This window comes from Bidens hawaiensis, unplaced genomic scaffold (assembly GCF_021521415.1).
Source record: "Bidens hawaiensis isolate Kalapana, Puna unplaced genomic scaffold, B.hawaiensis_p1.1 tig00010854_1, whole genome shotgun sequence".
NCBI lineage: Eukaryota > Viridiplantae > Streptophyta > Magnoliopsida > Asterales > Asteraceae > Bidens > Bidens hawaiensis.
In genome coordinates, this window is record NW_027491837.1 from 131,776 (window position 1) to 143,919 (window position 12,144).

Consider the following 12,144-nt stretch of genomic DNA (forward strand, 5'->3'; position numbering starts at 1 on the left):
CAACCCTAAAGAACCTATAAGCTCAACTAAATCCCATCTCAACCGATAGTGAATATAAGTCTAATTGGACATCATCTGGAACGGGAACTTGAGTCGGAGGATTCGGTACCCAATCTGGAGAAATTGTATTTCCATCTTCTTTTATTAACATATTGTGTAATATGATGCATGCATACACGTAGCTAGAGATCGTGGCTTTTTTCATTGCACGAACCGGTCGACTAAGTATGCACCATCTACCCTTTAAAACACCGAAAGCTCTATCGACATCTTTTCTTGCCGATTCTTGCAACTTCTTGAACGTCTTTTCATTGGTCTCGACAGGAAACGAAAAGGCTTGCACAAAAACAGACCAGTGCGGGTAGATACCATCGACGAGATAGTAGCCACGTCTGTAATATCTATCGTTGACAAAATACGGACAGAAAGGTGCGGTGCCATCTGTTACGCTCTGAAACAACGGTGACGTGTACAAAACAGTGATGTCGTTGTTTGAGCCGGGAACACCAAAATAAGAATGCCAAATCCATAAATCATTTGACGCAACCGCTTCTAGTGAGATGGTCGGTCGTTTGATATCACCCCTAACATACGCCCCTCGCAACTCCCGTGGACAATTCCTCCATTCGATATGTGTGCAATCGATGCTACCGAGCATCCCTGGAAAATGCCATCTAGCCTCGTGTGCGGCGTATAGACGTGTAATGTCGTGTCTTGTTGGTTTTCGTAGAAACTCTTTGGCATACAATTTTATAATCGCGTTACAAAAGAATTGTAGACATTCTCGTGAAGTTCTCTCAGACATTTGTAAGTATTCATCGAATTGGTCGGGTGGGTTACCTGTCGCTAGTTGACGAATAGCGGATGTGCATTTTTGAAGCGCAGTAAAACTTCGTTTGCCTCTCGCGTCGTAAGATTCTTGAAACCGTTCTTCGCTTGCTTCGACGTCGGCTACAATCTTTAAGAATAAAGATTTCGGCAAACGAAAGCGTTCCCTAAACGTCTCGTCATTGCATTTCGGCTCCTCCACAAAATAGTCGTTCATTAGCACGTCGTGGGCATGTATACGATCACGCACCACCACTTTTTTCTTTGGACGACTCGGGCCTTCAAGTTCTTTATATAGCAACGGGAACCATTCGAGAATGTCATCGTCCGAAGACGAAGAGCTATCGGTGTCTAAGGGCATCGAGTGTTTCGGAAATTCCATATTTTTTTGTTGTGAATGAAGGGGAAGTTTGAGAGTGTTTTTGAGTTGGATTTGGTATTGATTTGGATTTGGTTTATGTTTTTCTTTTGGTTTTATATTGTTTTTTTTTATTTAAACCCCTCCCCCCATTCCTCGCCAACGGCTACATCCCAACGACTACATTCCTTGAAAACACCCATTCATCAACAGTGACACCCATCACGCAAAACACTTCTTTTCCGCGTGACAAGGGGCGGCGGCGGTGTGGAGATGGTCACCACGCGTGATGGGTGATCCATCACGTGGTGCCCCGCCCCCTACCTCATGGAACATTCTCGGTCTCCATGTGCCAAAAAGATTAAGTGATTATATTATAAATTCTATTTTGATGATTTTCTTATCTAATTTGTGATAATGTGGATCAGAAAACATGTCCCACTTGAAGGTCAAGGTTGGTTGGCGGTGCACCCTCTATATATACTATAGAGGTAGGGTACCAAAAAGACCAAAATACCCTTAAATACCGCCTGCGGGTCGTAGAGGAACCCCGCATATAACACCCACGGAACATATGGATCACCCGCATAACACGGTAGAGGAAGAACGTCCTCACATCGTACGCGGAAGCATCCAGGCACCCTCAGAATTCATCCATGAGACAGGACACTGGTCCGCCGAAATGACCGGAAGGCAGTGCCAATTGGACAGCTATCATTAACTATTGACTCTCTAGAAGAATATCCACGATTGATTACGTGAGGAATACGTGACTCGCCAGCCAATGAGCAAAGGACACCTGGCCAGGTTGTTATAACCGTGCACATGGCCAGGGTATGGTCCATCCTATCATAAGGCGACGCGTGTCCAGGTTGTTATAACCATGCACATGGGACGTATAGCTCAACCTATCACGAAGGGACATGCATCCAAGCGGTTATCGAAGATCTTCTAGAAAAGGACAGTTGGCCCAATCATCTTCCCACATTCTTCGGCTATAAATACCTTGTCAACCTGCATGAGGTATTCATTCATTCACATTCACTCTGACTCACTTATACTCTGACTACACTTAGTCTGTATACTTCAGTACTTTCTCCTTTACGAACGATACTGATTCTCACGCCGGAGGGTGGTTACAGGAAGACCCCCCCTCTTGTCCTTCCTGTAACGAGACTCACGGTGTCAGTTTTTCAAGTTCCTGTCATTGGACTTCGGTAAGTAGTGCTCATACTGTGTTAGTAGTTATCGTATTTCACATGTGGACTCATTGGATCCAGGACCCATACCCGGGGATCGGATCCGTGTTTCTTCATATACCTTCTGAATAATATGCAAACTGAGGAACAGACAATAAAATTTTGAGGAATTCTAAGTTTTTAAACCCCTATCAAATGACGTCGGGTTGACATGAAATTTGCGTGATGCATCAAGACCATGAAATATGAGGTATTACCAGGGCTTAATTTGTGGGGACAGAGAGAGCAACAGTGGGCCATAGTGGTTATACTTTCTGATTGATAGCAACAACATAAGAAGATTTTATAGACAATGAAGACTATACAACTAACCAGCAGATTATCTAGGACCTTAAAATAATACAATCAATTCAAAAGTTTTTATTTTAATGGTGCGAAACTGAGTTGGACAAGAGCGTCTGAAATCGCTGTTTGAGTAATTGCTTAGTGATAGCGTCGGTGAGTTGATCATCCCCGGCAATGTGAGTGACCTAGATTGAACCGTCTTGACCTTTTCACAAAATGCAAGATGCTTCATTCTTGAGTAGGAAACGGGATTTGCATAATAGTGATTGGCGTTCTAATTATCACAATAGAAGGTAGGGGTCACAATGGATTTGTATCCAAGTTCAGACATTAGAGAGTTTAACCATTCTACTTTTGTTCTTCTGTTGTTGTTGAAGCCACTACCCGGAACTTAGCCTCCGTAGAGGAACTCACAAAAGTTGGTTGGTTTATGATAAGAGATGGACAAGTGGACGGGGTTTCAATTGAAAGAGTTATGGACGCAGTGGTGGAAATACTGCTTTAGCACGGGTACGTTTACTCGTTACATTATGTAATATTGATATAAACTACACAACCTAACGAGCCTAGGGGTTTAGGTTACTTACTCGTGGTATGTGAGTGAGCTTTTGTTTGACTAGCACTATAATTATATAAGGAACCACAAGATTACAAATGGAAGAAAATGTATAGATGAAAAGGTTTAGAGCCAGAGAAACTACATAGCAGTGCTATTAATGGCATTAAAGAGGCTAATACCTTATTTGACCTCAGTAATGAAATTATATATATCACTGTGATCTTATAAACAGCATTCGAATTTCATTTTTGCAAACAAAGATCAAGAATCTGAAAGAACTTTGGTGATATTACTCTGCACCGTTGCAATGGAATCCACTGCAGATTTCGCAAGCCAACTGATCCCAACTTTAACCCTGTGTTCATCGGTTGGTAGTCTAATCAAGTAGGCTAGTTTCCTAGCTGCATTTTGTAACAGAAAAGAACCATCATTCAATCTCTGAGGTTTAATGACAAGTAGCAATGGCAAAATAAACGGGTTGGATAACGGGTCAAAACATAATATTTGGTATGGGCGAGACTTAAGTAGGAACGAGTCAGGTTGGTTTGACCAAAAACACTTTTTTGTCCAATTTATCCTTTTAGTTTTTAATATATAATTAGTTGTTTTGATTACCAAAACTATATTATTTTATTAATAATCTTACTTTTGAAATAAAAAGATTTACTTTTGCCAACTTTTGACCCGTGACCTTTTAAGCTAAAAATTAATGGTTTGACCACACGAAAGTAGATGGGCCAAAATTGCCACATCCACCAGAAGGTAATATACAGAAAGTGAAGAATAATTACCAGCATGGCCAATGGGGCCCTCCAATGTTAACCCGTCAATATAACTTGGTGTAATGGCAGCATCGTTTCTCCCTAGAACCATCATCTCACCCAAATTCTGAAATCTGTACACATAATATGTATCAGATATTGAAGTATAATTACAAATGTGTTTCATAGCATTGTGAGTTGTGAATACCAAGCATTATAATGATGCTGCAAAACATAACAAAGTCCTATGAAAAGTAACATTTATTTTTCTTTATTGTTTGTTGTATAATAAAAATAATATGTGTTCACTATCATTATTATAAATAAATGGATTAACTTAACTTGGTCCATCCATTTTAGTTAATTTCAAAAACAGGCAAATATTTTCTTTATAAATATGTATTGTGTCGACTCAACTGTTGAATTTTTACGCGTAACGAAAGTGATATTTTAGCATCAAACCTAAATGGCAGCAGTGGACGGTTGTTAATAGCAGCCCAAATGTTCCAACCGGCAAAATCTGCTTGCTGAAATGCAACCTGAAAAATCATGACAACACATCACCAAACACAAGATAATGTCAAAATTATACTCTTTCTTTGCACACTACTACACTAAAAAAACAAACCAAAAAAAAACTAATTATTTAGATCACAAGATTTTGGGGTACCTCAAACAATTTGACAAACTATGACCAGTCAAAGGTCGGATTCTATTTTGGGACAAAGAAAATTGCAGCATCTTCTTAAAAAGATTACAAGTTAAAACCTATGCAGTTGACTATAATTGCATATATATTGATGGCAATGATTATGTTTCCCAAGATTCCACTTGAATCTTATATATATTATTGCTATCAACCCGCCATTTCCCAACTCTACTTTTAACATATTCTCATATAAAGTACCTGTGCAGTGGCTGGAAGCACTTTTCCTTTTGGATCTCTTAAAGCGGAAGAATCACCAACAGCAAAAATGCGTGTGTGGCCCTTGACTCCAAGAGTTTCATCTGTTTCTGCTTGACCTCTACCCGTTACAGGAAGCTCAAAAGGCCAACCGCTTGGCTCCAGTTGTGGAAGTAACGGTTTGTTTCCAACAGTCCACAGAACCAAATCGGCTTCTAGAAGTTGTGTTTTTGCACCCTTTTCAGTAGGCTGTACCTCCAGAATTAATTGTTCAGGATTACTGTCCTTTGCTGCAGCATCTGAACTTGTGAAATCGCCTGATTTTCCTATGCGGCGCACAAAATATCCTAGTAGAAGTTCAACTTTCCTCGAGTTTAGAACCTGTTAAATAGCTTTTACTTTGAGATACGTTAACAGGAATGAATATAAGATTCATTAAGGATTCAGTATTTCAGCATACAATGTAAGACTTGATTTAATATTGACACATTAGGCTATAACTTAAGATGCTAAAAAGGGGTTGTGGACCAAGTTGGGTGGCGGGTCAGACTAGTTCAGGTAATAAAAGACTACCTATGAGCATGTCAAAACGGTTCAGTTGTTCTACTAACATCTTTTTGTAAGTTGCAAAAAATAAGCAATTCAAATTTGATCACAAAAACTACATATTTATAATAAAAAGATGTATTTTGAATAAAAAATACCATTGTAAGGATTTGAATACATTTTAGGTGACAATGAGCCGTTTAGCATGTTCATCCAGTTTGACCTGTCATTTTAGCTGATTTCTGACATTTGGCCCCTTATCAATAAAATATAACCTGAATTGACCTTTTTTAAGCAAGTTGAAATTGCCATCACAGGCTCATACTTCAGAGTTCAGATGTCCCTTGGAATTAGAATGCATATCATTCAATTTAAATTATTATTATAATAACATAACTCTCTACTACTGTTTAAAAGTAATAAACAAAACTGTTGAGGGTCAACCCTTATTGACCATGTATCCAACCCAACCACCCATTAGCCATATCTATAGTAGATGTACAAGGAAATCTTTTCAGGTAAGTCATATAATAGCTACTTCAAAATTTAATATTTAAAAACCACCATATGAACTGATTATTAATAAAAGAAAAGTCCCTTTATTACCTTCAAAGCAGCTTCTTTATTTCCAGGAGGTGCAGTTGGTAAGATTGAGGAGTCAACACTGATGGCTTGCACAACTCCTTTACCTTCTAGTCTTTCTGACACTGTAGCTGCCAGCTCAACACCCGAGTAACCGAGTCCTACCACCACCACACGAATTGGATTTGCCTTACCAAAATTCTCACGCTCCAACTTTGTTAATTTCTCATTTACTTTCTGCATCACAACATACAAACTAGAAACTTAGCCATCAATTTGCAAACGTTTGTAGATAATAAAGATAGCATAAACTTACCAAAGCATCGTCAAGGGTCGAGAAGGGTAGTGCAAATTCAGCAGCACCTGGTATGATATCAAGCTTCGGTTCAGCTCCTAAAGAAAGTACCAACCTGCCTGCCCACATACAAACACAGAATTAGCAGCTGCACGCCTGCACATGAGCCCAAAGTAGATTCTTTTAAATAAAAACAGAAAGTTAAATTGTGGGATTTCATACCAATCGTATTCGATAACAAGTCCACTTTCAAGCTGAACGGTTCCTCCACATCCAGATACGTTAGGCCCATTTGTTCCAACATGGTCACATGGACTGAGGACTTTCACCCTGTCTTTTAGAAACTGCACGCCGGTGTTTACAAGCAGATCTGAAAACCGAGGAGCAATCTCCCATGCGTCTACTTCTAAAATTAGTCAAAAATCACATTTAATGCAATCAGTATACAGTGGTCAAAACTGAGCAATCAACCTTGAATGAAAGCATTTACCTCCGGTTAGAAGCTCATACAACATGGGCTTAAAGACAAAGCGTTCAGATTGATCAACAAGAATCACCTGCAGCAATTATTAAATTTGTATATGATATGACCTGCTATTAGGAAAAAAATAATCTTATCATGTGAAAAGTCCACCAGTGTTACCTGCGGTTTCTTATCGTCAGGCCATGTGAGTGATTCCAATCTTAAAGCAGTATATAGTCCTCCAAATCCTCCACCAAGTATGCACACTCGTGGCCTCTATAACAAATAAGAATAAAGTGTTAACAAAATGAAGACGATTGATTAAACCGTATTCTAACACATTCGAAGTATGGAATTAAAGGCTTTTTTATAAACACAAATAAAGGCTTACCTAAGTTCTAACCATACTTCACTTTTAGATGTTTCGAAGTTCTATCTTTTATCCATGTCGGGTAACAACTAGAATGAAACCCGATAAGAGTTTTATGTGTATTTATTAAACGTATGATTTCAGTACGACAAGTCGACAAGCAAGTAAGCACCACAGGTAATATGCATCTAAGATCTATCTAACAACAAGCGAGCCGAGCCGAAAATCCAACCTTTTTATCTGGCCATGAATAAGGTTTTATATCCTCTTCTCGAGAACCTTCCGTGCTGTCCAAATTCTTCCCGACTGATGCAGAAATAACCAGACACCTTGAACTACTCCCGAATACCAACGAACTCGAACGAAACTTTGCGAAAGATGAGCAGTGGAACATTTTTCCCCAATGACCAACTCCACCTGAAATACAAGATTATTTATTTAAAGTCAATCAAATTTTTAATCCCTATGAGAAATTCAAATCAACTGTATTGTATATTTCTATCTAATTAAGGGTTAATTTTATCTACGTTATAATTACCATGAGTAATTAACATTATCGATAGGTTCTGAAATCACTTTATACGATTAATAATCAATTTCGAAGATGAATTAATTCGTGGAATCTAATTTCAACGAATTGAAACATACGATTGAGAGTTGGGAGGAGTGAGGCGGCAGCATTGAGATGAAGTGCCATTGCAATAATAATATTATTAATAATCTGGATACTATTATTACAGACAACACCAAGACGAAGAAGAAGTATGATGTGGTGAATTTAACTTCCACGTTCAACTGCTATTTTGTTAGTTAACACTTTATTTAGTATTCGTGTCAAGTTGTTTAACACAACATTTCTTCAAAATTAATAGGTCATATTAATTAATTAAAACCAATCTTGTCGTCATACTATTTTTACTAATAACTAGTGAGTTACCGCGCGGAAAAATCGGTCGACAAAACCCAGACACTGTATTGGCTACGTTCGTAACAGTACCTGAACTAAAACAAAAAAAATTGTTCAGTTATTCGTTATGATACCAGAACTAAAACAAAAAATCATAGATATAGAAATTGAGGTGAACCAACGGGGTGACGTCAGTCGATCAAACGTGGGTGTTTATCAAACCCGAGCGTTGACGGTCTAAAGTATTGAGTCGTTGAGTCGGCGCGAGTTCGATCGGTTTCTGTCATGCTTGTTAGGGTACCAGAAGTAAACCAAAACAAAAAAAGAAAAACAAAACAAAACAAAATGGTTTCCGATCAATGGCTTGCGTTACAATACCGCAACTTTTTCAGTTTATTTAGGATTTATTTATTTTTTTGAATTTAATGAACGGTTATGAAAATACATGATATGACATGAACATATAAATTCAAGATATAGAATGCAAATATTAACTCTTAAAAGTAAATAAGCCTTTTTTATTTTATCGAATTTTGAAATTAAGGCTTCAAATTTATACACATTTAACCCTTTTAGGAAGAAGACGGTATACAATACTACAATAGAGATGCCCACCACCATTAAGCAAATAAGAAGGAAAAAAAACTATTACAAAAAGCATATTCAAAACTGAGCAACCAAGCCGTAAAACTAATCCCAACTCTAACACAACCTAACCAAAGAAAGAAGTTACTTATTAAAAAAACTGATATTAATTGAATAAAGACCTAAAGTGAAAGGGTAACCATTCTACCATACATAAAACATAAATAACACAATTAGAAAAAAAGAAACAATTAGTTGCAGTTCTAAAGAGTCGAACTTGGGTTCTAGACAGGCACAAAGATCTTCCATTTTCAACATGACCAACGAGCCAACACTAGTGCATGTTTCCCCTTTCAAAGCTAATAATACATATATAAAAACAGAAAGTACCCACTTTGTAACACCAAATTTCTCTCTCTATATAGATAATAGTTGGGAAGAAAGACCCGGTTCTAGTCCAACACGATTTGCCGGGTTTAACATTTTTAACCTAACAAACCCGGGTATTTCTTAGTAGAAAACGGTTCCCACCCAGCTTGTTTAGGCCAAAAACCATTTCTTTTTTCATCATCATCATCATTGTACTCAGTATATCCCACCAATAGCAAAGCTATGGTAGGATCTGAGGAGGGTAAGATGTAGACAGCCTTACCTCTACCCCATAGGAATAGAGAGATTGCTTCCGATGAGACCCCCGGCTCGATAGTGGTTTTGCATCAAGCCTTGGACATAAGGCACATAACACTCAACCATCGGCACACCGGCCGATTGGTGCATGTACCCTTGTCTTTTGGCTATCAACGCCACCACATGATGCCTGATTAACCTTCCGCCACTTTTAACATTATTTTCACAAGATTAGTAAAATAACATCAAAATTAGTGCAAATTCACTTTTGCCCACCCGAGGGTTCACACATATATAGATTATATGCGCGCACCGCAAGCAGGGCGCAAAAACCATTTCTTTTTTATATTTGTTAATTGGTTTCTAAACTATTTTTATGTAAACATTTCTGACCGGTCCGGCGGTCTTTACCTATGATTAATATCGGTTACAACAAACCAATTTATGCTATACTGATTAATAACAATGCCCATAACAACAACAAAGCCTATTGACCGACACCTGCCATGGACCATCAATAGTCAATACCCCATTGTTGAACTTTTGGTCAACGTTGACCTTTTCCTCTCAGCCCAAAACTCAAAAAATATATATATAATAGCAATAATAATAATAATAATAACCAACTGTAAAGCCAAATTAATCTCCAACTTAAATTTACCCAGCACTTCCTCTATGACCAAGACTATCTTTCAGCTCTCACTCTCATTGACATTTTGGTCAAAATAACCAAAAAACGTTGACTTTTTACTTTTTCTTAGGAACACGTGCAGGATTCGTCACTGTAAAAAAAGACTAATTAGCTCTGAAGCACCAAAACGTGATGGAAGGACGAGTCCCCATACCGAGAGGCCATAAACGTTTCGGCGGCCGCTTCGTCCAACCAGAGACGCTTGATTAGGTGTTTCAGAGATGTTTCAGCAATATTTGGGTTTAATATTATTTTATTATATTCTAAACATAGATTATCATAATATAAAACAATTGATGGGCCTTTTTAATTGACGGGCTGTTGGCAGCAACATGAAAGTATGAAACCTTTTATTAGTAAATATCAATCTTACGAGTTACGACCTTAGACCTATTCCCCTCCTGTTATTAGTAAATATCAATCTTCTTCATCAATAATATAAACCTATGTTTGAGATAGTTTTTTCTTTCTTTTTTTTTTTTAGAGTTTGAACTTTATATCAATATAAATCTATTTTGGACTTTGTTTAATATATTTGTATTTTTTTATATTTTTTTTGCCGTATCCTTCCCGTATCCGTATCTTGGATTTTTGATTTTTGCCGTTTCCCGTACCCATAACGTCCCAGTTTCCTGGTCCCGTACCCGTTCCCGTGCTACATAGCTAATTAGTGCCCTTTTTATGGTTTGCATTTTTCGAGCTCACTTATCGCGGCTAAGATTCAAACATGGTTTTGTTGGGCCATAGGGTTCACTAGAAATTCAGAGGAACTCAATATGAAAGAATATATTTGCATGCAACACAAATGCATGACACGTGAGTGCACCAGATTGACAAAGAATATCAAAGCAACACCATCAATGTGGTAGCATATAAGGATTTTAACGAGTGGGCTGAGTAGATCCAACATCAACACAGACTCATAAATATACGAGTTGAGTTTGCTTGGCTCGTGATCTCCCATTCGAGCTGAAAGCTAAGCTTATATTCAACACTAGTGAGACTTGGCGGGTTTGGCTCCTTTTTCTTTTCAAATTTTGTTTAAAACATATTCAAGTAAATAAGTAATGAGCAATACATTTAGCAACAAATCTACAATGCAGATTCAAGGTAAACTCATTGTCTCTGCAGAATGTTTAATGCAATTCAATATTCTAGCAAAGTTCAATGCAGATGATAGATCCATAAGTTTAATGCATAAACAACCATTTTGTATGTTCAATCCAAACTCATGTTTTTAACTACTTGTTGGCCTCCAGAATGATCAATACCAATTCAAATGTTCTAAACAAACAGGATTTATATTTCAAAAATAGATAAAACACAAAATACATGTTCCCAATACTAGCAAATACATAAGCAAGGTCTCCTAAAGATTCAAACTATAAAAGTCTGAAATAATAAGTTAACAACAATATGAAAACAACTTGCATCCTTCAACAATTTGCTAAGCTATAATTCAATACATTAAAAGAAAACATAATGGGTCACTTGGTGTGGTGACAAACAAAAAAAATCGATCATAATTAAGTTGGACCGCCACCCATGTAGATTTTAAGGTTGAGCCATACCAATGGGAGTATTATTGGTAACTAAAACTAGATATTGTGCATTTAACTCTATTCTTCATCATTTGGCGAGGGTGTTAGAAGGTAGTGTCCGTGACTTGAGGATGCTTCAAAAGCAGAGAGATCCTTACCGAAGATGTGTTTCCAAGACTTGTAATAACCCATGGGATCTTCTTTCTCTTTTCCACCATCGACATCGTTATCATCATTATCATACACAAGGCCGATACCATACTCCCTGACATTTGCATAATCTGGTCCGTCGCCACCATAGCACATATAAAAAAGTCCATCAACTAGATCATATTTCACACTAAAGTGAATGCTAACTTGATCACCATCTTCAAACTCATTATTTCCAAACATCCAATGGCTTAACCATACTATAACTACCTCATCACCATGTTTAAACTCATTATCATCTACGAGAAGATACATCCTAGGCTCGTATGTCCATGAGGAGTTCTTTGTCACATTTCTTATTTCAATTCTTGAAGGGCCAACTTCTTTCATGCTTGAAACCGTCCTCACAATGCACACATTTAGCCCCCGAATC

General features: G+C 37.7%; 1 protein-coding gene across 1 annotated transcript; it reads right to left on the reverse strand.

The window, feature by feature from the left end:
- Nucleotides 1–3,406: 3,406 nt before the first annotated feature.
- On the reverse strand, nucleotides 3,407–7,991 carry LOC143536592 (alternative NAD(P)H-ubiquinone oxidoreductase C1, chloroplastic/mitochondrial-like). The gene is made up of 11 exons (XM_077030542.1): nucleotides 7,859–7,991; nucleotides 7,443–7,627; nucleotides 7,021–7,116; nucleotides 6,868–6,934; nucleotides 6,600–6,783; nucleotides 6,399–6,492; nucleotides 6,107–6,319; nucleotides 4,958–5,335; nucleotides 4,513–4,589; nucleotides 4,081–4,184; nucleotides 3,407–3,690 (listed from the first exon to the last, which is right to left on the reverse strand). The coding sequence occupies exons 1-11, from the start codon at nucleotides 7,905–7,907 to the stop codon at nucleotides 3,551–3,553; spliced, it is 1,587 nt and encodes a 528-aa protein (XP_076886657.1). The 5' UTR covers nucleotides 7,908–7,991; the 3' UTR covers nucleotides 3,407–3,550.
- Between the last annotated feature and the right edge of the window lie 4,153 nt (nucleotides 7,992–12,144).